At 45.1% G+C, this 25,919-nt stretch overlaps 1 protein-coding gene and 4 long non-coding RNA genes across 8 annotated transcripts in view; 2 read left to right on the top strand and 3 right to left on the bottom strand.

Annotated features, from left to right (window-relative positions):
- LOC308594378 overlaps positions 1-25,919 on the bottom strand; it is a 123,840-nt gene that overhangs the window by 84,963 nt on the left and 12,958 nt on the right. The gene's annotated exons all lie outside the window — the stretch shown is intronic.
- Positions 1,362-9,831, bottom strand: LOC308594382. Of its 3 annotated transcripts, XR_014011410.1 has the most exons (4): positions 9,207-9,831; positions 7,111-7,283; positions 4,499-4,652; positions 1,362-1,609 (listed from the first exon to the last, which is right to left on the bottom strand). It is a non-coding gene; the product is annotated as an uncharacterized lncRNA (long non-coding RNA). The 3 variants fall into 3 exon arrangements; XR_014011411.1 differs by lacking the exon at positions 1,362-1,609 and having other exon boundaries at positions 3,057-4,652; XR_014011412.1 differs by lacking the exons at positions 1,362-1,609; positions 4,499-4,652 and adding an exon at positions 5,953-6,415.
- Positions 5,652-5,948, bottom strand: LOC308594405. The gene is made up of 2 exons (XR_014011444.1): positions 5,876-5,948; positions 5,652-5,829 (listed from the first exon to the last, which is right to left on the bottom strand). It is a non-coding gene; the product is annotated as an uncharacterized lncRNA (long non-coding RNA).
- Positions 6,369-8,217, top strand: LOC308594402. The gene is made up of 2 exons (XR_014011438.1): positions 6,369-6,481; positions 6,715-8,217. It is a non-coding gene; the product is annotated as an uncharacterized lncRNA (long non-coding RNA).
- CCNG2 (cyclin G2) lies at positions 10,028-19,468 on the top strand. 2 transcript variants are annotated; one of them, XM_081207310.1, is made up of 8 exons: positions 10,028-10,368; positions 13,610-13,738; positions 15,131-15,268; positions 15,839-16,089; positions 16,475-16,553; positions 16,997-17,095; positions 17,844-18,049; positions 19,298-19,468. In XM_081207310.1, exons 2-8 carry the CDS (start codon positions 13,610-13,612, stop codon positions 19,425-19,427), a joined length of 1,032 nt encoding a protein of 343 aa, XP_081063436.1. In that variant the 5' UTR covers positions 10,028-10,368; the 3' UTR covers positions 19,428-19,468. The 2 variants fall into 2 exon arrangements, with proteins under 2 accessions (XP_081063436.1, XP_081063437.1); XM_081207311.1 differs by lacking the exon at positions 10,028-10,368 and adding an exon at positions 12,575-12,724.

Here is a 25,919-nt window from a genome sequence, read left to right as displayed (position 1 = left end):
ACTTTGTTTTACTCAATAATTTAAAAAATCAAAATAAAAACTAAAAAGTTACATATATGAAAACAATTTCAAATCCAATGCAGCTACTAGTTGTATTTATTATTACACGTATTTTTATGTTTATTCCTATATTTGTATGTGTTTCTATCTAGAGAAAAATAGGCTAGGTTGCTTTTCCTCTTATTTTAATCTTATAATTGCTGTAATTAAAATTGCACTGCAGAAATTTCCATTTCTGATCATGGTGTGTTCAGGAGTGTTTTGGGGTGTATGGAGTGTTAGTAGAGGGCACACGTCATGCTTCTTCTGGGGTAGTTTGTCCACCTTTGGTCTCTACCCTGCACTCAGCTCTCACCTGTGGCTCCTAGAAGCTGTCAGCATGCAACAGCGTCACATCCCGGGGAATGGCTTTGACTGGCAAGCTAAACCAGGTAAGGGTAGCCGATGGGTCTCAAACCCTCAGTGAGTTAGGCATTTCCTCTGCATGTGAAGACATCTGCCAGTAGATTGAGCGGACGAGACCAGCCGTGGATCCAATGGTAAAGAAGGTGTTTTCTGCACATGCTGTAGAAGGAAGTGAGGTGCGGATGGGGCTTGTGAACCTGGGAACGTAGCCCATCTAAGAGAAGGAAAAATGACCCTAAAGCTCTGCTGCCTTGCAGGTTGTCTTCAGGAGAAGTAAGGGCTAAGGAGTAAACCCTATGCAAATCCAGAGTGGAGTCCCTAAGGCAGTTGGATGGTGCCTTGTACACCTCCTTTCGGCAACTCCTGCAGCCAAGCTGGAGCCAAACGCATGACTCTGCTATCCTTTGGACCACATCAGCTGAAGACTTCCCTGCACACTGTCCTGGCTTCTGCAATGGGGAAGTCACTTTGGTGCTGCTAACAGTTATGTACTGAAGTTCTCACCCTGGGCCAGCAGGGAGATACTGTAGATTGTTATGCAAATAAGGGATCAGCGATTGGATAGTTTTAGAAAATTGTTGCAGTTGCATTGTACTGGAGCTCTATATAAGCAGGCTGACTGAACCCTTCAGTTCAGTTCTGTCCTGGCCTGTGAATAAACAAGAGCTGTTTGAAGAATCGCTGTGTCGTCTGATATGTTCACCCACAACTTAACACTAACACAGTGATTTGACTTCACCTTTGAGGGCACACTCCGTTGTCTCTCCAGACAGATGGATGCCAACAAAAGGGGGTGTTTTTGGTGGTGGTGGTGAATCACAGCAGGGGAAGGGAGAGCTAACTCTCTTCTCCCCAGCTGTAACCTCTTCACCCAAAATCACCACCCACATTTTGTAGTCAATATAAAAAGCCTATGTATATATATTGTTTCAAATAAAGGGGGGGAGGGGGGGATGTTCCAGAGGCCTGTATGCAAATTGCTAGTTGCCCTGTCTTGCTCAGACACAAGCTAAGGGTTTAGTGAAACATTCAGCTCACTTTCATACAATTTAACTTGCATGGGAGGCAACTCATCACTAGGAAAGCACAAAAAGCGGATTGTTCTGGCATCTGCATTGCTGCAGTTCTGTTGTCGTGAACAGAAATGGCGTGAACAATCATTTACGCCTCACCTCAGTCCTGGAGACCAGTTTTTGAATTGGTTCTGGAGGAGGAATGATACTCAGAAGTAGGGTGGTCAGGTCAGGACCTCGGGGGAAGAGGATTTGTTCTTACACAAAAACATATTTAACAACTCTGTATATTTTGTTCAATGCAACTCCCCTCCCCCCCTTTAAACTAAGAATCACTTGGGCCTAAGAAGCAAAGTCCCAAACCAGATGTGACAAATGGGAAGTTTTTATTTTGAAGAAAAAACAGCCACAGGGCCCCATTCTGGAATGTGTTTCTGTTTCAGGTTGGTGTCCTGCCAAAAATCACTGAACTAGGTGCTATTTACCCCAGAAAGTCTTGTTTACTCCAAACAGTCCCTTTGAGGGCAAAGTAGCTATGGGAGGAGGTTCAGCAGAAAATTGGCACAGACCCCCAAGTTCATTCCAGATTGGGGTTCTTTCTTCAAAATAAAAGTATCCAGTTTAAGTGCATACTTCTCTTAACGTGTAGTTTGGCACTGAAATGTAAAGCCGTTGGGATAAAGATATACAGCTTAGAAAAGGCTGAGCAATAGGCTCATGTATGCAGAAGAAGTCTGAGATATTCATTAGATACACAGTTGAAGGGGAGCCTTTATTCAATGCCTGTGATATTACCCCCATATTTGGGTGGGGGATGGGGAGAGAAACCAGCACAGGTAGATCTTCAAGTAGAAGATCTTGGAGATGTAATTAAAGAAAGATTGCCTCTCGACATATGGAAATATAAACATACTGAGATTTTTCAGAAATATATTGTAAATAGTATAGAAGTGATCTTTGTGTATGAAATTCTATTAGGGATCATTGCAATCCATGGATAATTATATGTGTTCTTATTATTTTGTTGTACAGTTTAAATAACATCCATTTTTTAAAAAATTACTCCCTAGGTTTGCTTTGAGTTCTACATTAATCTTCCTACTGGAAAAAGTACTGTATATACTTGGTCATATATTTGAAAAAAAAAGGCTCAGATTTTTCACCATGTGCCATAGCTGTCAACCTTCCCTTTTTTTGCAGGAAATTCCCTTATTCCAGCGCCGTTTCCTGCTGCTTCCCGCTACTATCCCGGATTGTTAGATATCTCGTAGACTGTCCCTGAGACAGGTGAGGCTGCTGATCCCTTATTTTCAAATCTGAAAGTTGACAGCTATGCTATGTGCACATAAGTCAAGAAACCACCACTTGCATTAGATTCTCAAATTCATGTACAATGGTACCTCGGGTTAAGTACTTAATTCGTTCCGGAGGTCCGTACTTAACCTGAAACTGTTCTTAACCTGAAGCACCACTTTAGCTAATGGGGCCTCCTGCTGCCGCCGCGCCGCCAGAGCACGATTTCTGTTCTCACCCTGAAGCAAAGTTCTTAACCTGAAGCACTATTTCTGGCTTAGTGGAATGTGTAACCTGACGCGTATGTAACCTGAAGAGTATGTAACCAGAGGTACCACGGTACTGTACAGTATTCATAATGATATGACATATACATCGTCTTCTGAACATGTACACAGAGAGGTCTCTCGGAGGCAGAGGGACAATGCATAAAGTAGGCCTGAAGGCCATGTCAGTGTTACATAGAAAATACTTTTATGTAGGAAAAAGCATGTAACCCATGTATAAATAATTGCATGTGAGAATTGCACACATGTACACCAAGATGCAACAACACTGTGTGGCCACAGAATACATGTACAGCATGGTCACATATGACAATCCACACGAGGGCTGCCTGTTTTTTACTCCACGGCTGTGCCTTCACCTCAAGAAGAATTAAAGCTATCTTAACTCGGCCAATTATAAGAGTCCTTCACATGGTTTTTAGATCTGTCCTTGTTTTTTAGCAAAATGGTTAATTCCCCAAATGGGTTGTAATTATTCCTTTTGTTTTCAGTTAATGGGTATTTTATCATCTTGAATTATCCCACTCTGAGCCATGCCCCTGGGTAATTTGCCTGCTTGTTAACGCATATTTGGAAACCAGACTGTTCAATCAGAATGACTACTTTGTGATCTTAAGTAACCCTTACCATCATTTATTTATTTTTCGAATGCTTGGATTATTCAGAAGACAATTGTGGCATAACTAACACTTTTGCCATTTATGGGCATGCCTTTTATGCAGAAAAAAAGGTTTGGCTTCCCATGAAATTTTTGCTAATTTCCTTTTCCTTGGTGGCCTGCGACTCTCTTATTGTACACGGAATCACACTGATGAAACCAAATCCTTTTCCTTGTTAAGAACAGGCATGGTTTCCTTCTGAATCATCCCACACTAATTTTAAAAATATGCTGGGAGGGTAAACCCACACAGGTCATATCACAGCTTAAATCTTAAATCTAATTAAATATCATGTGTAGAGCTGGCATTGTTCCAAGTGAGACTAACATTATTTCTGCCACCTCCCTAAACATACCTGTCTTTCCTTACAGCAAGTCTTTGGGTTGCTCAGTCAAGTTTCTCTGACTTGAGGGAGAGTTTAATATGAATCCATTTATTTTGCTCACTGGAGGAGTGTCTTCAACTTATGTTATTATCCTCGGTGATATATCAGAGGTGATAATCTTCCTATGCTGTGCTGGGTGAAGTCATAACACAGTTCATTTTGAAGCACAGACATGGCCTGTTAGACTTTACTAGTGTGAAGCACAGTCAATGACCAATGAACCCAGTTCCCATTAATGGTAATTATGTTTTTTCAAATACAGCAGTTGCAATGCTGGAGCCATTATCTGAATCATGGAGATAATGTGTGATAGCCAAGGTAAGTCATACTCAGAGTAGACCCACTGGAATGTAAAGTATCTTGCATTTCAGTGAGTCTATTCTGACTTAGTTGGCTCTCACCTTACGTGTTCAATAAAATGGTGACATATCTGACAGCTGTCCTAAGCCTACTTACCTGTGAGTAAGACCCATTGAATTAAATGGGACTGACTTCTGAGAAGAAATGGCAAGGACTATGCTGTTAGTGTTGCTTTCATTCCAACCAGTCTCTTATCTCACTGCAATGAAGGAGAGTTCCCTTGCACACAAAATGGGATGGAGGCTTTAGACTGCAATTGAGATAAGAGTCATAACTAAATGTTCAATATACACCATTAGCTAAAAATGTATATTGACGAATAACCCCAGGGTAGCATTTGCCATTGGTAAGGAAAACACATCACATTTGGTTTCCTTAGTGTTTTGTATTTTAATATTACATTTCAATCTTCTATTTATGCGAATTGCCCACATTTCGTATGCTATTGGATGTCCTACAGTAATATATTAAATAAATAATCAGTGATGCCTGGGTTTTCATTTTCCTTGATTAAGCCTCACAGTAAGTAGCTCCTTTTGGCTCTCACACGTGATAATGAATAGTTTGAAGTTACAGGAGTTTCCACTATAGCCGGTAGTGCTATAACATTAGGCTCTTGATTGGGCAAAGCTGTGATTGGTAACTTTGTTTGTTGGACAGCCGCCATGTCGCCAGCCAAGCAGCTTAGGAGTTGCAAGACTCCTCCAGTTATGACATTATCACCTAACTCTGGTAACCTGAAGGTTGGTGCTTGTTTTAAAAAGATGGTTGTTCACTTCAGTGCTGGCTGGTTCCCACTGGGACTAGTAGGGCGGAAGGCAGGAAGCCCAACAGTGTGCAGAGCCAAAGCCAATAACAGGCAGAGCCAACTAATTATAGTTTTCTCACCATCCTCCTCTCTGCTGAGTTGCACAAGGGACTAAGGAGGAGGAAGCCAACAGGTAGTAGCACCCCCACAATGGGTCAGTGCATCTGGCTGTTAACCAGAAGGTTAGTGGTTCGCACAAACCCAGGGACGGCTGTGGGAAGGATTACAGAGGGTTGGATTACCGGTAGTTGACTTTTGGGATCTCTTCCTACTCTATGATTCTAGGACTTGAAGGAAGTAAAAAGGCAGGCTGAGGTTGCTGGGGCAGTGTCCCATTCGCCCAAATCGACCAGCCTCCACTGGTACTCTTGAAATTTCCTTTTTTCCCCCAAATTTGTTTTAATCATTTTATAACACAAATAAAAAACACAGACAGAGAAGACAAATAATACGAACAAATTCTTGTCATATCCTTATTTTTCTAAACATTGTTAAGTTGGCTTTCCCAAGTCCCATCTATCTGATTTTCATTTTACTTCATCTTTAGCAGTTTACATATATCATAATTTCTAACCATCTTTTTTTTAAATCATACTTAAAATAACTTCACATTTTATCACTTACAAATAATACTATTTTTAAATACCCTATCTTCTACTTCTAACCCTACAGCCTATGTCCACTTCCAAAGCTATTCTAAGGTTTAAATATTAACATATTTTTTCAAATATTCCTTAAGTTCCATATAGTCCATCATCTTCATCAGAGTGGCTGGGGAAGCCCAGCCAGATGGCGAGGGGAATAAATAATAAATTATTATTATTATTATTATTATTATTATTATTATTATTATTATTATCTGCCATTCTTCGATAGTTGGTAAATTTTGTTTCTTCCAATTCTTCGCTAACAATGTTCTCACAGCTGTTGTGGTACTCTTGAAATTTCTTACTGCCTTTTATTTGTCTTATGTGTTTTTAATGTTTTACAATTTATATATACTCCGTATTCAACACAGAGATACTTACGTTGAGATGGGGGGCAAAGATTAACAAACACAATTAAAAGCAGGGATTTTTTCCAGGGGGAACTTCCAGGAACTCCGTTCCAGCACCTCTCAAGTAGGTGCCATTGCCATTCTAAGAGAACGAGGGAGGTGTTCATGGTGAGTTCCGGCATCTCTTTTTCTAGAAAAACAGCACTGACTAAAAGAAAGAAATGAGAAAAAGTATCATGTGTCTTGGTTGTTGATTACTGTGGGTTGTACAGTGGTACCTCAGGTTACACACGCTTCAGGTTACAGACTCCACTAACCCAGAAATAGTGCTTCAGGTTAAGAACTTTGCTTCAGGATGAGAACAGAAATCGGGCTCCGGCGGCGTGGCAGCAGCAGGAGGCCCCATTAGCTAAAGTGGTGCTTCAGGTTAAGAACAGTTTCAGGTTACCGTAAGTACGGACCTCCAGAATGAATTAAGTACTTAACCAGAGGTACCACTGTATTCAGCTGATGAGCCACTTCCTAGTGGCAACCCACACAAGAACTTCTGTTAGAACAGCAGGGCTTTCCCCCTGTGACCCCCACCTATTGGCTAGAGGGGAAAAAAGAAAAAGAAAAGGTAAAGGACCCCTGGAGGGTTAAGTCCAGTCAAAGGCAACTATGGGGTTGCAGCGTTCATCTCGCTTCAGGACGAGGGAGCCGGCGTTTGTCCACAGACAGCTTTCCGGGTCATGTGGCCAGCAGGACTAAACAGCTTCTAGCGCAACGGCACTCCGTGACGGAAACCAGAGCGCACGGAAACGCTGTTTACCTCCCCGCTGCAGTGGTACATATTTATCTACTTGCACTGGTGTGTTTTTGAAACACTAGGTTGGCAGAAGCTGGGAAAGAACGAGAGCTCACCCTGTTGCATGGATTCGGACTGTCAACTCTGATCGGCAAGCCAAAGAGGCTCAGTGGTTTAGACCACAGCGCCATGGAAGAAGAGAGGGGACGTTGCCCCATCAGACCACGATCTCCGTATCACTGCATCAAACTCCTCCCTTATATGACTGTTTACTCTCCGCAGTATCTGTCTAGAAAAAAAGTGGGCTAGAAATTAGTTTACATAACTAAATAATTGTCCATTAAAGAATCCCGACCCAGGCCCTAGATTTAAGGGCCTTCAAGGCCATTTCCTAACAGGAGAGGTATCTGCCCAAAGAGTGAGAAGCAATGCCTCTCATCATCCTGGTTTGTAGCAGCTGTTTCCACTCTACTTGGCTCAATCCTGCACTCATGAAAAGGACATGTAGCTCCATTGCAAGCTATCCCTCTAAATGAGGTTGCATGGCCCTCCCTAGTACCAATGTATTCCTCTGCTCTGTTCCATATTTCCATTGCTGGTACACATCAGCACCTTTGAGCTATTATTTCCATAGCTAAATATGGCTTTGATGTTTCAACTTCCAAATGCCCGCAGCAAAAAAAGGTCTTGCACCCCCAAATTATGTTAGGCTGACTTAATTAATTAGCCCAAATTAAGTTAGGCTGACTTGATTAAGTGCCCCAACACCCCTGAACTGGGATTGTGTCATTGTAATCATGTTTTACAACTATTGCTGCTTTCGGTATTATGCAAAGAAAACCAGCTTGGTGACCATCGGGAACATGATACTCCTGTGGTTTCTTTTAAAATAATCCATGTAACACCAGCCTGCAATTTAGCAGCTAAACAACAACAGAAGGATTAGAGCCACCCAAAATATTCTATGTAAATACTGCATTGCTTTGTAAAAATAACATTGTTTATCCCTAAAACACACCAAAGCCCTGAAAAACCTGTAGAAGCTCAGATTGCTAAATAGTTTCCATGAATGGTTTCCAAAACATTTACCTTTAGAACTAAAAATGTCCAGCCTTGACAGCCTTTGTTTAAAAGCATGAAGTTGCACTAGAAAATTCCATCTTGCAACTGTCCTGTGACCAAAATCTATTGTTTGTCCTCATTAAAACTGATGTTCTGTTGTAGTTTTTGACTTTGTGTGTGTTTTAAATTATGGCTGTAAAGGCTGGGCTGGATGAATCCCAAACCGGAATTAAGATTGCCGGAAGAAATATCAACATCCTCAGATATGCAGATGAAACAACCTTGATGGCAGAAACTGAGGAGGAATTAAAGAACCTTTTAATGAGGGTGAAAGAGGAGAGCGCAAAATATGGTCTGAAGCTCAACATCCAAAAAACGAAGATCATGGCCACTGGGCCCATCACCTCCTGGCAAATAGAAGGGGAAGAAATGGAGGTAGTGAGAGACTTTACTTTCTTGGGCTCCATGATCACTGCAGATGGTGACAGCAGTCACGAAATTAAAAGATGCCTGCTTCTTGGGAGAAAAGCAATGACAAACCTAGACAGCATCTTAAAAAGCAGAGACATCACCTTGCCAACAAAGGTCCGTATAGTTAAAGCTATGGTTTTCCCCAAAGTGATGTATGGAAGTGAGAGCTGGACCATAAAGGATGATCGCCGAAGTATTGATGCTTTTGAATTATGGTGCTGAAGGAGACTCTTGAGAGTCCCATGGACTGCAAGAAGATCAGACCTATCCATTCTGAAGGATATCAGCCCTGAGTGCTCACCGGAAGGACAGATCGTGAAGCTGAGGCTCCAAGACTTTGGCCACCTCATGAGAAGAGAAGACTCCCTGGAAAAGACCCTGATGTTGGGAAAGATGGAGGGCACAAGGAGAAGGGGATGACAGAGGATGAGATGGTTGGACAGTGTTCTCGAAGCTACCAGCATGAGTTTGACCAAACTGCGGGAGGCAGTGGAAGACAGGAGTGCCTGGCATGCTCTGGTCCATGGGCTCACGAAGAGTCGGACACAACTAAACAACTCAACAATAACGAAAAAAAAGCAATAATTTCATCGTTTTTTCTTTCTTTGTAAACCACTGAGGTTCTCCTCCCACACACTATTTTTACAAAAAGTAAATATAAATTGAGTTGGGAGTTCACCTCTGGAGACCTTGGTACAATTTAAACAATGTTTGGGGTTGAGGAATGCCCTCTGGAGACCTTGACTCTGAAAAGGCTGCAGCTGAGCAAGGGGTGAAGCTGCGCCCCTCCATTTTCTTCTGCCCAGCCCCCACCCCAAACAAATGACAGTTGGGAAATGGCAGTTGGGCGCTTCTCTCCCCTCCCCCACGTCATCCCCGCCTCGCCGTAGAATCAGCTGGAGGAGGAAAACAAAAAAGAGCCCCGAGGGAGGGAGAAGCCAAAGGGCTCTCTCCTCATTGGCTGATCTTGACAGCCAATTGCTGTCACCTCCCACCAGTCAGCGCCAACTCCTCTGAACCACAAAACATTCGGATGGCCGGCGCAGAAGCAACAAAAAAGAGGCCCTCCCCCCGCGTCCAATCACCGCTCTGCAGCCGCCGACCAATCAGCAAGCAGCCTTTTGGGCGGACTTTTCAAAACGAAGGTTTTCCTCCCGCCCCCACCTTTGTCCCTTTAAAAGGAGCGATGCGTCCCAAGGCATGGAGTGTCCTTCCGCCTCTCAGTTAAAAGCAAAAGGTAATCATTTGCGCGATTGATGGGAGGAAGCATTCCCGCCGTTCCCCAAATCGTTACTGGCGTTCGATGAGGTATATTCCATTCGTGGGGGGCGGGAAGTGAGAAAACGAGAGGGTTTATTTTCCCCCCTCCTCCTACAGGACCGCATCGCCGCCGCGGCTGCGAATCCCTCCGCCCAAAGCAACTCGAGGGAAACAAAACAAGGAGAGCGGGGCGGGCGGGCGGTCACGTGACGGAAAGAGGGGCGGGCCCCGGGGCTCCTCGGCTCTCTTCGGAGCGGACTCCATTTTGATGTGGGTCTGAGGCGCCTCCGGCTCGGCTGCCCCGCGGATGTCTCCGGGGCTTGGGGAGCAGGAGGCGATGGTGCCGCTGCTGCTTTCGCGCTGACGCCGGGCCGGGAAGGACGGGGGAAGGTCGGGGCTTGGAGTGGGCGGAGGGCGGCTGGATGGATCGGTGAGGACGGGGCGCCTCGGCCGTTCGCTGTTGTTGTCGCCACCGTTGAGGGGACAACCGCCCGCCGCCTCCCATCGCTCCAGCCCCCGGCCTCCCTCCTCCGTCCCTTCCGGGGTCCCGAGAAGACGAGAAGCGGCGCCCCTGAGGAGAGGTATGTCCGGCTGAGAGATGGAAAAATGGGGGGGGGGGTAAGCCTTTTGTAGCTTCCCTTTCTTGCTTTAAAAGCGTCCCCTGTAAACTGCTTCCTATTCCGAAAATTGGCTGAGCAAGGAGTGCTCCCCGAAACCCACGAAATATATATCATTAGAACAAATCTGGCAGATTTACCAAAATGAACCCGCCCCCCATAAACGTTTAAAAGCTGCTGTGTCCTGCCTATTTTGATAGTACGTTCGGGGTGATTGTGCATTACACACACACACACACCGATCTATCGATTGTATTTGTTTTAGGTGTGTGTGTTTTTTAAGTACATGAAAAAGACTTAACATGCTATGTATTTATGTGTAGTGATAGTTTCAGATTCCATAGCATGTATATGTGTGTGTGTGTGTGTGTGTGTGTGTATGAGAGATTCATATGAACTGTATATATATATATATATATATGTGTGTGTGTGTGTGTGTGTGTGTGTACACACACACACACACACACACACACCCCAAAAAAGGAAGAAAAAGACAGGGCCATGAAAACAATTGCAAAAGCAGGTACTGGAATAAAATGTCAGAATGCCAGGAAGAGGAAATAATTGGCCGAAGGCCTTTTTGTTTTTGTGCACCCTTGTCCTCGCCAGTTTCTTTAAACAGTACTATTGAGGGGGGTGGAGGACGCAGCTTGTTTGGAGATACATTTTTATTTAATGTGTCCTGCTGTGTTTGGGGAGGGGTGATTTGTGTGTTTACGGTTTGCTTTCTTTGTTGCGATGTGAACCACTCTCAGATTTACAAAGTTAAATCTCTGCTGGGAGGGGGGAGGGTGAGATTGAAGGAGCGTTGTGGGTGTCCTGTGAAGAACGGATTTTAAGAGAGCTGAACCGATTGTTTATTTAATTATTACAATTATTTGTACCCCTTTCGGATCCAAATCTTTTCAAGGCAGCTTGCAAGTAACATGAAGATAAATGAGTAAATTGCACAGTAACAGTATCAAACTAGGACAATCCACCAGTATTAAACTAAAGCAATGTACCAAGGTGATACTGAGGTGGTCTCTGCCTGCCTGCTGCTTACTCAGTGGCTGCAAGGATATTTTCATTTTCCAAGTGCCTCTCAATCAGTCTAGTAAGCCTTGGTGCAAAATAAGGCAAGCCAGTAATATCCATATGAAGGGGAGGAGCTGATAGGGAGTGGAGCGCAGTGATTTGCGGGGGTGGGGGTGTGAGGAGACAAGGCTGATGAGGGGCGGGCCCCACTGAAAGCTTTTGTCTGTCACAGATCCCAGGAGAGCTTTAATGGGAGACTTAAGTTTTAGAAAGGGTTGGGGGAGGCTGACAGGGGTGTATCTTTGCTTAAGAGGGTGAGGTGTCTTGTGGGGTGAAAGGATTTTTTGGTGATGGAAAGCGATCTGTAATTGGGAGGGCAGAGCCCCCCTGGACTTTAGGTAGGACTGCTGGCTTGGAGAGACTCTTGATGGTATGGGTTGCAAAGGAATTGAGCTAAACCCTATTGCTCTGTTAGTTCCAGGTAGGTAGCCATGTTGGTCTGCCGTAGTCGAAACAAAATAAAAAATATCCTTCCAGTAGCACCTTGGAGACCAACTAAGTTTGTTTCTGGTATGCGCTTTCAACGAAGGCTCATACCTATTGCTGTGTGTTTGGGAAGAGTTTGCTTGAACTCTTCACTAGGGCTATGGAGGTGAACGGAGGACACCAGAAAGTATTTTGCAATAACTGTCCAGTCTTTGATAGCTGGGAGGAGGCACGTAGAGCTGGACAAGTGCGTCATGGGTTGGGGGAAGGCCCCATGTAAGTTCCCCAGAAAGGAGGAAATGGTTGCATGTGGGATAAGCAGGATGAGGTTGGGATGTGTATTTGAGGGGAATGTCTGTGGCAGTGCTGTAGGTGGGGCTTTCAAGAAAAATATCAGCGGAACAGAAATAGAGAAGTAGGGCAAAAAATGAGAACTGAGGGAGATTTTGGCTGGTTTCACATCCAGCAAAGAGGATTAAAAGGGATCTCTTGTGTTTTGAGGTGCTCTTATGCTAGATGCAGATTGTGCAGAGCAATCCTTTCCAGCTTCTGTCTAAAGGGCATTTTCTTATCCAAACCCCAAGCTGTTGGTTGAGAGTGAAACCCTTTATGTGTTTTACAGGTTTTGTGTGTCAGGGCTTAGCTGAGGATGGCAGCAGATGATCTAGGCCTTGGGACAAATGTTTTGATAGTTCTCCGTCCGTCCCTCCCTGCCACCACCCACCCATCTCTGCTCCCCAGATTTTTGTTGTTGTTTCGAGGTTGAACAAAGATTATCCCTTTGCTTAGGGTGGAATTGAAAACAGGCTGACTCAAAGTGAGTGATTGGGTGTGTGTGTGTGTCTGACAGATTACCTATAAGGAATTTAAATTGTTATTTTTTCTTTTGTAACAGTCTTAAGGACTACAAAGAAACAAATTAATTCGAAACCTAATAAGGAAAAAGTAGCAAGATACTGCAAAGCTCCCACTGTATTGGGATCACAGGAAAGCCAGATGGGTAAAAGCCAAAATTTAGCAGGTAGAATTTCAGAGTTATATGCTGAAGGGGTCAGGGGAGTTTATTAGAATGCCTTATCATTTGGGCAGCCTGATATCATTTTGCCAGGTTACTCAACAGTAAGCTGTCTTTTATTGTGGTGGGTCTGCTTCCCAGGGAAATATTCAGAGTGTTGTAGCCTGATGATGTTTCTTACTGGTGAGTCTGTATGTCTATTCCGCTGCTGCCCCCTTCAGTCATTTGGAAGCTGCTTCCACTGTGTGTACGTGACAGCATTCAGCTATGCTCCACCCCCCCCCCTCACAACCCCCCAACTCCCTATGCACTGGCCTCTTAGTCAAGCACTGGGTGAAAGGCCCAGGTTTTCAGCTGGAGAGAGAGGAGTGTTTTTCCTCTCCCATTGCATGGTTTTAGTATGATACACTGTAAACAGTTTAGATAGATGGGCATGTGGGCAGTTCAGAGAAATGTATCATCTGAAATTGTCAAAGAATACTATGCTCTTTAATTGTAAGGCTTGTTATCTCCCTGGTCTCAACACACACAAGTTGGGTGAATTGGAAATACAGCATTAATTATTTGCTTCTGAGTGGTGATTATGTTGCTGTTGTAACACACATTTAACCTCTGAAATGGATGTGATTTTTCCCTCCTGAGAATGTTCAATTTGTCTTTCCTTCCTCCTCTCCCCTACTTTCTAAGATGAAGGACCTTGGAGTCGAAGAACAGATGAGCAGTTGGCTCTTCAGGCAGCTGAAAATCCATTTGGAGCAAGAATGGAAATACCAGCCTCAGGAAAAGGGGCTTAGCTTGATTGAGTGCACTGTGGAGGTGAGGAAAAGCTTTTCTCTGGGTCTGGGAATTAATGATTCACATGATTGAACTTTGGTTGCATGTGAGAGATTTGATAGGGAAATGACCAAAACCATAGATTTCTCTTCATGTAGCTTATTAAATATATATTCAACCTTCTCTCAAAGGAATTCAAGGTGGACTATTGATTCTCTTCCTTCCCCTTTTATCCTTACAACAACCCTCTAAGGTAATTAGCTCTAGGTCACCCAGTGAGCTTCATGGCTGAGTGAGGATTTGAAACTTCCAGGTCCTAGTCCAGCACTCTAACCCCACTGGCTAGCTTGTAGGACTGGTATTAAAAGTGCTATAGGGTGTTGTCAGGGAACTGCCATCAGTGCCGGAGGGAGAGAGCAAAATCCAGAGGGATTCCGGAGAGCGTCCCGGGAGTGGGAGAGGCAGCCCATCTTCTGGGGAAGAGAATCAGCGTAGCACCAGTGGAGAAGGGGGGCAGATGGGGGAAGCGGCGAGGCGGTCCCATGACTCCTTGCCAGGGACCAGCGGGGAGAGTAGGGGTCCTTCGCTGCCTACGCCCTCCTTGCGCAGAAGGCTTTCGTGCAGAGAAAGTAGGAGGAGACTAGGCGTCAAAGAGCTTCTTTGCTGGAAGAAGTTTAATAAATGCCCACTGACGGATTCTGCCAGCGATTGAGACAGCCACGGGTGAGTGGCTGTCCGGACAGAAAAGGTTCACTCAGGCAATCCAGCCAGGTGTTTGCACCGGCTTACGCACGAGCAACCCCTAGAACCATTACAGGTGTTCAGGTCACATCACATACCGTTGGCTTGATCAGATGTAGCACTCACAATGCAGAATGATCACTGTGCACTCATTCCTTTCCTTGTACGCTTGCTTTGCTGAATTTATCATGCTTTGTTCCAGTGACATTATACCCAAACTACAAAGTATATATTCATTTTGTGGCTTGTAGTCCAAGATTAAACCAGGACTTCTTCTGAACTGCATTTCATTTCCCCCCAAAGATTCCTGTTCAAACTTAGGTTCAGAAGAAAAGAAATTGGCACATACTTCATTCTATATATTGTGTTATTTTGAAAAGAGATTTTGGGTTGTATCCAGTTAAGTTGTCCTGTTGGTGCAAAGACTTCCAGTGGTGCAACGGAACTCCCCACCCCCACAAAAAAATTTGTTATTGACAAGCTGTTTGGCGAATCAGTGACATGTTGAGCGGAAAGGCCTTCTGGCTTCTGGACAGCTTAACTATGGAGTATTTACCTGCACTCTTCATCCCCACTCCAAATCACCATGAGGTTGGCTGTCACACCACATCAGAATGTCTAGATCAGAATGTCTAAGACATTTCTGTGCAGGGTTTATACATATAACACGAAGCTATTTCTCTTGCTACACAGAATGAAAACGCCTTATGTCCAAGACTGAGGAATGCAAAAGTTGAAGATCTCTGGAGTCTTACCAACTTCTTCGGGTTTGCCACAGAAACATTTGTCTTGGCAGTCAACATCCTAGACAGATTTTTGGCACTCATGAAGGTACATCTAGAAGGAGCAGCTGTATGCATTTTTGCACATATTCAGTAACAATATGTTTCTATTGTCTTTGGCATTTGTTTTTGACTTTAAGGCAATACGGTAATCTAAGATAATTGCCTTATTATAGGTGTGTGACAGAAACAGAAAATAGCATTCCCACGTTTTCCTTGTCTTCCTCAGTTCCCTGTCTTTGTCTCTGACTTTTTTTTTTGCTCCAAAGCCAAATTGCAATCATATTACACTTCTTAGTGAGGTTATCTGAATCTATGGCACCATTCCAGGTGATACCTAGTGAATAATATTGCTGAATTTGTAGTAAATTCCCACTACTAGCAGGAATACTGTTACAAGCTGAACTTACTAAACCTTGTCTTAGTATTGCATAGTACGAGCCAGCTTTCTACTATAAGGGTCTTATTGTTCTAGGCAATAAGGGTATGCAGCAGAACCCAGATAATTATGAATGGATTTTCAGTACCTTTTTTCATTATTTGCCCATTACACATTGCTGCTAGGTAGCTTACCATCCATGATACTAGCTGTTCCCAAAGTTCTTTTCCTTCTCCCTAGGTGAAACCTAAGCACTTGTCCTGCATTGGGGTCTGTTGCTTCCAGCTGGCTGCTCGAGTGGTTGAAGAGGAATGCAACATCCCATCCCTCCATGATGTCATCCGGATTAGCCAATGCAAATGCACTGTGTCCGACCTGAAGCGGATGGAGAAAATAATCTCAGAAAAGCTGCACTTTGACTTCAAAGCTACTACTGCCTTAACCTTTTTGCACTTGTACCATACTATTGTACTCTGTCATACCTCAGAAAGGTACGTGTGGGATCAGCCCTGTTCCCTGTTGTTCAGTGGGTAGTTTGAAGCCCTCTTTCTGTCTGTTAGCCTTCTGGATCGTCCCTCTCCCATTGCTGCCTGTACTTTCCTGCTTGCTGTGGCTGCAGATGCTCCAGTTATTGTTTCCCAATAATATGTGCTCATGCACAGTGAGATAAGGAAATGCAGCCAAGATTGGAGAGCCCGTAGTCTCTACAAGATGAATGGGAGCGGTCAGATGCATTGAGGGTTATAGACTGGGAAATAGGATCAGTGCACCCGCCTTACATTTTGAGTAACGCTGCAGGCATCTTAGCTGAGTTGAACTCTGCCACACTGCTAGATAACCCAGGTTTACGTTTTCCCCATCTTGTCCCTTGTATAGGAAAGAATTGTTGAATCTTGACAAACTGGAAGCACAACTTAAAGCTTGCAACTGCCGACTAGTCTTTTCAAAAGCAAAAGTAAGTAAATAACAGCAAAGCATAGGAGGAGTATGGGCAATATAATGAATGGCACAATTATATTTGGCCATTAAATTGGAGATGCTAGCAAACATACAAAAGTGATAACAGCAGGAAGAATATTAAGTAGGCTTTATAATCTCAGTAGTTTGTATTCTTGTAGTGGGCATGAGATCAGTCTTAATTTGCCATTGCCACCTCTTTCTCATGGTACCCTCTGGAATGATCCCCGGGGATAAAAAGGAAATATTACTATATCATTAATGTGAAATATAAAACAGTCATTTACTTGTCTCTGTACTATGGCTTTTATGTGTTGGTGGTGGTGGGAGTAATTTATTTATAAGTTAAAGCAAAAGTAAACCTGAAATGGGTAGTTGACAGGCAAAAGATGGAATCCAGTAATGTGTTACTTTGCTAGATATGTGTGTTTTTACTTTCAGCCATCCATCTTGGCCTTGTGCCTTCTGTCCCTGGAAGTGCAGGCTCTGAAATCCATTGAATTGTTCGAGATGGTTCTGTATGTTCAGAAGCACTCAAAGGTAAGAGATTCAACCATTTTTGCTTTATATCATTTGGACCCAGCAATCCTAATACAGTCTGCTCCTCTGAATATGGGAATTAGTTTCCAAATGCATGATATAGGGAGATTGGGAAGGTCACATGGCTGAAAAGCTTTGAAATGGCTTTGGAGAGGCAAGTATCAGAAGTAAGAGTGTAACAAGGACTCAAAAATGAAAGACATTCCCATTTTACCCATCTTACATCATATGATTCTATACAGGAGACATTTGTTGCAGTATGAGATTTCACATACTTCATCTGCAACCACAAGCGTTCTATAAACTGTCATTAACTGCAGTACCTCATCAGCTCACACAGTGCCAGTGCTGGGATTTCAGTTAAATATGTAAAGTCTTTGCAGATGTGGTGTGTGGCAGAATCTGCAATTGAGACTAAGTGAGGGTCTTTTAAATTACTGTTCTTTTGTAGAATCTTAGCACAGTATGTTAGGGGAACTGTATGAGAACTAGGCCAGAAGCGAAAGTTGAGCTCAGCTGACACACAGAAAGTGTTTCAGAATGCAAACACTGCAGTGTGTTTAGGCATCCAGCTTTTCTGGTGATGAGCTTTTCAGCACATCCCTCAGACTACGATTCCAGCTGGTCTTTTTTTGAACACAAGCCCCCCACTTGGGTTATTGTGGATGAGATTACAGGCATAGTGGATTAGTAGTAGAGGTCTCTTGAATGAATACAAATAAATATGAGTGTCTTCTCTTGTTTTTAGATAAGTGACAGCGATTTGCTCTATTGGAGAGAGCTGGTTTCAAAATGCTTAGCGGATTACTCGTCTCCTGCCTGTTGCAAGCCAGACCATAAGAAACTAGTTTGGATTGTTTCAAGGCGTACTGCTCAGAATCTTCAAAACAGCTACTACAGTGTTCCTGAGTTGCCCACTATCCCAGAGGCTGGATGTATTGATGAGAGTGAGAGGTAGGTATATCCCATGGGGCTTTCTCTACTTACCTGCTCATCTTTCAAGTAATGGCATCTCAATAAATTTAATGGTAACTTTCTTTTGTGGCATGTGTGTAATTTAAGATTAGATAACCAAGTAGTATTGGTTTGTTAGCATTTCAAATATTAGAGCTACATTTACTATCTTGGTGGATTCCAGATCCCATAAAACCAAACAGCTTGTATTGCATCCGTTGTGAGGGTGTTTACATACATTAGTGGGAAGGAATCATACCTCAGAGCACACTTCCTTTTACATGTGGAAGGGCTATTGATTCTGTAAGCAAGTGGAAATCACTACTGCAATAGCAGTAGTACAATCTTAATTCTTGAACTTAACAAGTGACGAAAACATAGGTAAATGTTAATAACTTACTGCAGATTCTTTGGAGTACAGTGGTACCTCGGGTTACATACGCTTCAGGTTACAGACTCCGCTAACCCAGAAATATTACCTCTGGTTAAGAACTTTGCTTCAGAATGAGAACAGAAATCGTGCAGCAGCGGCACAGTGGCAGCAGCGGGAGGCCCCATTAGCTAAAGTGGTGCTTCAGGTTAAGAACAGTTTCAGGTTAAGAACGGACCTCCAGAACGAATTAAGTTCTTAACTCAAGGTACCACTGTACTATAATGTGGGTCTCTCTGACAGTAAATATTTTGAGGAGACTACAAGCTGTTTATTTTGGTTTAAAGCAATGCTGCATTTTGAATTGGCCAGTTAAGCTTTGAGGCTGCAGGAGTTAGATGCTCAGTAATGAAATACGAGACCAATGTGCAATAAGGCAGTTAGCAGCTGTGCAGACCTTGATTGACCTTATCTAAAGTAAAAGAACTTATTTGTACTATAGCAGCTGACACTGCTTAGTTTAAAATTGTAGACAGTGATGAACATTTTAATCACTTGAGAAACTGATAATCAGAGTCAAGTTCTTGTTGATTTTGCGCTGGGAATTCTGTGCATAATGTCATTAACAGAACCCTCACACCATGGAAGCAGAATCTATTCTTAATGCATTTGGGTGCAGTGCAGACTGCTAGGGAATTTAAAATAAATAAATAAGCACTCAGATGCTGCTAAGAAATGTGATGCAAATAATGTAACCCAAAAGTAGAAAAAGACCCTCATAAACAGTGTCTATTTGGAGTGGGTTTTTAAAATACTTTTGTTTTTAAATCATTTTTCACTTATGTGAGCTGTATATAACTTCATATTTTACCCCCTAGTGAGGACTCCTGTGAAGATATGAGCTGTGGAGAAGAAAGTCTTAGCAGTTCTCCACCAAGTGACCTGGAAAGCACCTTCTTCTTTGACCTCAAGCCAAAATCAACTCCGTGTGCTAGGCTGAGCTTTTAATGCATTATAGTACTATAGGCAGGAAGTATCTAAGCACCCTCTGTACCTTGACGCAAGGTCTCATGCAGTACCCAAAACATACACACCACTTACTGTGGCAAAAGTCAAATGTAGCAGGGTCTTTATCCAGTGAGGAGCATGAAGAAGTGCACACTGTTTGTTAGTAGGCTATAAGAGAGCTGTAAAGCTTGATGTGTGCTTGAACGCCTCGCTGAAATTAGAGTTTGAATATGGGGAACTATTTTTGGGATAGACTGAGTTGCAAAGAAGTGTATGCTTGTTTCTGTCTGGACTGAAGTACTTTTAACCAAAACTTTAGTTGTGCATTCTTTTTTAAGAAAGGAGTTTCTCCTTTTTTTAAAGCTTTGTTGAATTTCAGGAAGTGTATTAAATAAGGAATATGCTTGTGTTATTTAGGGATGAATAATGTCTCCTTTTAAAGTGAAAACCAGAGGGTAATCTGGTTCAATGTGCCAGGTATATTTTAGTGTTAAAACTTCTCAAGGGTCGGCTTTCCTATCCATTTTAGGAACTGAAGTGTATTCAGAAAACCTTAGTGTTAATGTGAAAAAGCAAACTATTAAATTAGAAATTTTGACATTCAATGTAAAGTCTACTTTCCCTTTTACTACTAACTCCTGTAGCGTTTTTCCAGTATTTTACATTGTCATAAATAATTTCTTAATCATAACACGTTTGCATGCTTAAGTGAAAGCTGTTAGCGGAAAGGCTATTTGATTATGCAGAAGTGTTGGTAAATGTGAAGTTGATGAAAGTGGTTGTAATGACACTTAATTGCTTGCCATTTTCTTTTCTCTTAAAGCACAGACTTTTATGGTTGCTTTACTTAATATTTTCAAATATATGCAAAGTGAGCAAAAGAAGAAATTTACTCCGTAGTATAATAATGTAAAAGCAATGTCATGGTAGAAATGAAGGGGCTGCGTAAGTTAGGATTTTGTAGCATTGTGTGGCCGACGTGTCTAGGCTGAAGTGCAGATGTGAATGGTGATGTATGGTGTGCTCTGATTTTTATAAAGGAAAAAAAAGTTTACAAAAATTGTGTAAAAATGTAAATTAAAATCTGTATAAAAACTTTAAAAAACAAAATAAGCTGAAAAATATTGTATTTTTACAGTGTGTATGTAACTTTCATGTATGTTGCATGTAGATATTAATTTATTGTATTCTGTATATGATATAAATACTGTACATTGAAGATTTGCCTTTTTGGTACTGCAAGCCAGAGTCTCAAAAGATGTTTTCTGAAAGCTATTTTCTCTCAAAGATAACTCAGATCTCTTTGCTTCAGTTCAATAAAACCAAATGCTTTTCCTAACTAAGTCTCAGCTGTGATTTTGGCAATCAGCATGGAAATATGGCTGGGAATAAGTCAGAAATTCCAGGGTGTCCTTTTTGGAATATGATAGCTTTTTTATCAATTAGTGATAATGGAATAATGGAAACAAAAACTTTCTTAATGGGGAAATGCACTTCCCAGAATTTGGAGGCAAATTACTAGACCCATGGAACAGATTGGGTCCCAGGACTTGGCAAAAAAATTTGCAGAAACCGTACTAGGATTTCAGGGTTAGAAAGATTTAAATATTCTATATAGACTAAATGGAGGATAATAATAATAATAATAATTTATTATTTGTACCCCGCCCATCTGGCTGGGTTTCCCCAGCCACTCTGGGCGGCTTCCAACAAAGATGAAAAATACACTAAAATGTCACATATTAAAAACTTCCCTGAACAGGGCTGCCTCCAGATGTTTTCTGAATGTCGGGTAGTTGTTTCAGTTACAGATAGGTAGCCGTGTTGGTCTGCCATAGTCAAAATAAAAAAATTCCTTCCAGTAGCACCTTAAAGACCAACTAAGTTAGTTCTTGGTATGAGCTTTCGTGTGCATGCACACTTCTTCAGATACACAGGTAGTTGTTTATCGCTTTGACATCTGATGGGAGGGCGTTCCACAGGGCGGGCGCCACTACCGAGAAGGCCCTCTGCCTGGTTCCCTGTAACTTGGCCTCTCGCAGTGAGGGAACCGCCAGAAGGCCCTTGGAGCTGGACCTCAGTGTCCGGGCAGAACGATGGGGGTGGAGACGCTCCTTCAGATATACTGGACCGAGGCCGTTTAGGACTTTAAAGGTCAGCACCAACACTTTGAATTGTGCTCGGAAACATACTGGGAGCCAATGTAGGTCTTTCAAGACCGGTGTTATATGGTCTCGGCGGCTGCCCCCAGTCACCAGTCTAGCTGCCGCATTCTGGATTAGTTGTAGTTTCCGGGTCACCTTCAAAGGGAGCCCCACGTAGAGCGCATTGCAATAATCCAAGCGGGAGATAACCAGAGCATGCACCACTCTCTGCAGGCAGTCTGCAGGCAGATAGGGTCTCAGCGTACATACCAGATGGAGCTGGTAAACAGCTGCCCTGGATACAGATTTGACCTGTGCCTCCATGGACAGCTGTGAGTCCAAAATGACTCCCAGGCTGCGCACCTGGTCCTTTAGGGGCACAGTTACCCCATTCAGGACCAGGGAATCCTCCACACCTGCCCGCCTCCTGTCCCCCAAAAACAGTACTTCTGTCTTGTCAGGATTCAACCTCAATCCGTTAGCCGCCATCCATCCTCCAACCGCCTCCAGACACTCACACAGGACCTTCACCGCCTTCACTGGTTCTGATTTAAAAGAGAGGTAGAGCTGGGTATCATCCGCATACTGATGAACACCCAGCCCAAACCTCCTGATGATCTCTCCCAGTGGCTGCATGTAAATGTTGAAAAGCATGGGGGAGAGGACAGAACCCTGAGGCACCCCACAAGTGAGAGCCCAAGGGTCTGAACACTCACCCCCCCCACCACTTTCTGGACACGGCCCAGGAGGAAGGAGCGGAACCACTGTATGACAGTGCCCCCAGCTCCCAGCTTCTCAAGACGGTCCAGAAGGATGTTATGGTCGATGGTATCAAACGCCGCTGAGAGATCCAGCAGAACTAGGAAACAGCTCTCACCTTTGTCCCTAGCCCTCCGGAGATCATCAACCAGTGCGACCAAGGCAGTTTCAGTCCCATGATGAGGCCTGAATCCCGACTGGAAGGGATCCAAATGGTCCGCTTCTTCCAGGCGTGCCTGGAGTTGTTCAGCAACCACTCGCTCAATCACCTTGCCCAAGAATGGAAGATTTGAGACTGGGCGATAATTGGCCATTGTGGCCGCATCTAAAGATGGTTTTTTAAGAAGCGGTTTAATAACCGCCTCTTTCAGCGGGTCTGGGAAGGCTCCCTCACGGAGGGAAGCATTCACCACCCCACGAAGCCCATCGCCCAGTCCTTCCCGGCTAGCTTTTATAAGCCAGGATGGGCAAGGATCCAGGAGACAGGTGGTTGGCTTCACTCGTCCAAGCAGCCTGTCCACATCCTCGGAGGTAACAGGTTGGAATTGATCCCACGCAACTTGACTAGACAGGACTCTAGCACTCTCCCGCCCTGGCCCTGCTCCCACGGTGTAGTCTACTTCTTCCCGAATCTGAGCGATTTTATCTGCAAAAAACTTTGCAAAATCATTGCAGGAGATCATGTGGCCCGTACTGGGCCCAGATGTCGCAGGTGGTTCCGCTAAATTGTGAACCACCTGAAAAAGTCTCCTACTGCTGTTTTCTGCAGATGCAATAGGGGCGGTGAAGAAAGTCTTCTTCGCCGTCGCTATCGCCACTTGGTAGGCTCGACGTTGAGCTCTAACCTGTGTCCGGTCAGATTCGGAATGAGTTATCCGCCACCGGCGCTCTAGCCGTCTCAACGATTGTTTCATTGCCCTCAGATCCGTGGAAAACCACGGGGCTGTCCAGGCTCCATGCAATCGGAGAGGATGCTTCGGAGCCAAACAGTCAATAGCCCTGGTTAACTCCACATTCCAGCGGGCCACCAGGGAATTGGATTAAAGGCCATCAACATGGGATAAAGCATCCCCTACCACTCTCTGGAAACCATTTGGATCCATTAAGTGGCGGGGGTGGACCATCCGAATTGGTCCCACCTCCCTGCAGAGGGGATGGGTCGCAGAGAAGTCCAGTTGCACCAGGAAGTGATCTGACCATGGCACTTCTTTCGTTTCGCTTTTACTTAGTGTCAGATCACCAACATCCATAGAGGTGAACACCAGGTCTAAGGCATGCCCGTGGCTATGGGTTGGGCCAGACTTATTCAGGGACAGCCCCATGGAGGCCATGCTTTCCACGAAGTCCCGAGCAGCCCCTTGTAAGGTCGTGTCGGCATGGATGTTAAAATCCCCTAGGACAACCAAACTAGGTGTCTCCAGGAGAACATCCGCCACGACCTGAAGCAGCTCGGGCAGGGAATCCTTGGTGCAGCGGGGAGGTCAGTACACCAAAAGGAATCCTGTACTGCCCCTATTGCCCAACTTCCAGAACATGCACTCGGAAAACTGGGTCTTCCCAATAGGACGCCTGGTGCAAACTAATGACTTCCTAAAAATCACTGCAACCCCCCCTCCCCGCCCACAAGGCCTGGGTTGCTGTGCATAAGAGAAACCTGGTGGATAAGCAGCGGCAAGGACAGGCCCATCTGCCTCATCCAACCAAGTCTCTGTCACACATGCCAGGTCAAGTCCTCCATCCATGATCAAGTCATGGATGGCAGTGGTCTTATGAATCATTGACCTGGCATTGCACAGCAGCACCTTCAGGTCATGTGGCTATCCCTTGCTGATTCTAGTATCCATCCGGTCAGGACCAGACCCGGAGGCAGGGATAGTCCTCAGACAACGACTAAACCTGCCTCCTCTGTAATGACATGGTCTGGTCTTAGCGTAACTCCTCCTCCTACCCGTGATCACTGAGATCGGTTGTCCCAGTGCATCCCCCCCTGTGGAACATGCCCCAGCCATTTTGTTGGCCGGGACCCACTCCCCGGCAGCCCTGACCCCTCCCCTTAAGAACAAAATAACACCTTAAAAAACACACCAATAAAACAATACAAACAAAAAACAGTAAAAATTACAAAAACATAAAATCAAACAAATTCCCAGGCCCAATAAACATCCATCCCACCCCCACCCCCCACATTTTAAAAGCACTCTGCACCCCTCCAGCAGTAACAGCAACTGTCCTAGTGAGGCCCGTCAGGCCCCGCCCCTGGCCAGGTGGTAAGTGGCAAGAGCAGGGCCCTCAGACACTCACACAGGAGAGTCCTCCTGGGCAGCAGAACGCAGCAGTCCTTGTGAGGCTTCAGGCCCCGCCCCAGGCCAGGTGGTAAGCGGCAAGGGCAGGGCCCCCAGACACTCACACAGGAGAGTCCTCCTGGGCAGCAGAACGCAGCAGTCCTTGTGAGGCTTCAGGCCCCGCCCCAGGCCAGGTGGTAAGCGGCAAGGGCAGGGCCCTCAGACACTCACACAGGAGAGTCCTCCTGGGCAGCAGAACGCAGCAGTCCTTGTGAGGCTTCAGGCCCCGCCCCAGGCCAGGTGGTAAGCGGCAAGGGCAGGGCCCTCAGACACTCACACAGGAGAGTCCTCCTGGGCAGCAGAACGCAGCAGTCCTTGTGAGGCTTCAGGCCCCGCCCCAGGCCAGGTGGTAAGCGGCAAGGGCAGGGCCCTCAGACACTCACACAGGAGAGTCCTCCTGGGCAGCAGAACGCAGCAGTCCTTGTGAGGCTTCAGGCCCCGCCCCAGGCCAGGTGGTAAGCGGCAAGGGCAGGGCCCTCAGACACTCACACAGGAGAGTCCTCCTGGGCAGCAGAACGCAGCAGTCCTTGTGAGGCTTCAGGCCCCTCCCCAAGCCAGGTGGTAAGCGGCAAGGGCAGGGCCCTCAGACACTCACACAGGAGAGTCCTCCTGGGCAGCAGAACGCAGCAGTCCTTGTGAGGCTTCAGGCCCCGCCCCAGGCCAGGTGGTAAGCGGCAAGGGCAGGGCCCTCAGACACTCACACAGGAGAGTCCTCCTGGGCAGCAGAACGCAGCAGTCCTTGTGAGGCTTCAGGCCCCGCCCCAGGCCAGGTGGTAAGCGGCAAGGGCAGGGCCCTCAGACACTCACACAGGAGAGTCCTCCTGGGCAGCAGAACGCAGCAGTCCTTGTGAGGCTTCAGGCCCCGCCCCAGGCCAGGTGGTAAGCGGCAAGGGCAGGGCCCTCAGACACTCACACAGGAGAGTCCTCCTGGGCAGCAGAACGCAGCAGTCCTTGTGAGGCTTCAGGCCCCGCCCCAGGCCAGGTGGTAAGCGGCAAGGGCAGGGCCCTCAGACACTCACACAGGAGAGTCCTCCTGGGCAGCAGAACGCAGCAGTCCTTGTGAGGCTTCAGGCCCCGCCCCAGGCCAGGTGGTAAGCGGCAAGGGCAGGGCCCTCAGACACTCACACAGGAGAGTCCTCCTGGGCAGCAGAACGCAGCAGTCCTTGTGAGGCTTCAGGCCCCGCCCCTGGCCAGGTGGTAAGGGGCAAGAGCAGGGCCCTCAGACACTCACACAGGAGAGTCCTCCT

Source organism: Podarcis bocagei, assembly GCF_964188305.1.
Source record: "Podarcis bocagei genome assembly, chromosome: 9".
In the NCBI taxonomy this organism is placed as follows: Eukaryota; Metazoa; Chordata; class Lepidosauria; order Squamata; family Lacertidae; genus Podarcis; species Podarcis bocagei.
Note: the sequence above shows the minus strand (reverse complement) of the source record. Positions and strands in the feature narration are given on the sequence as shown.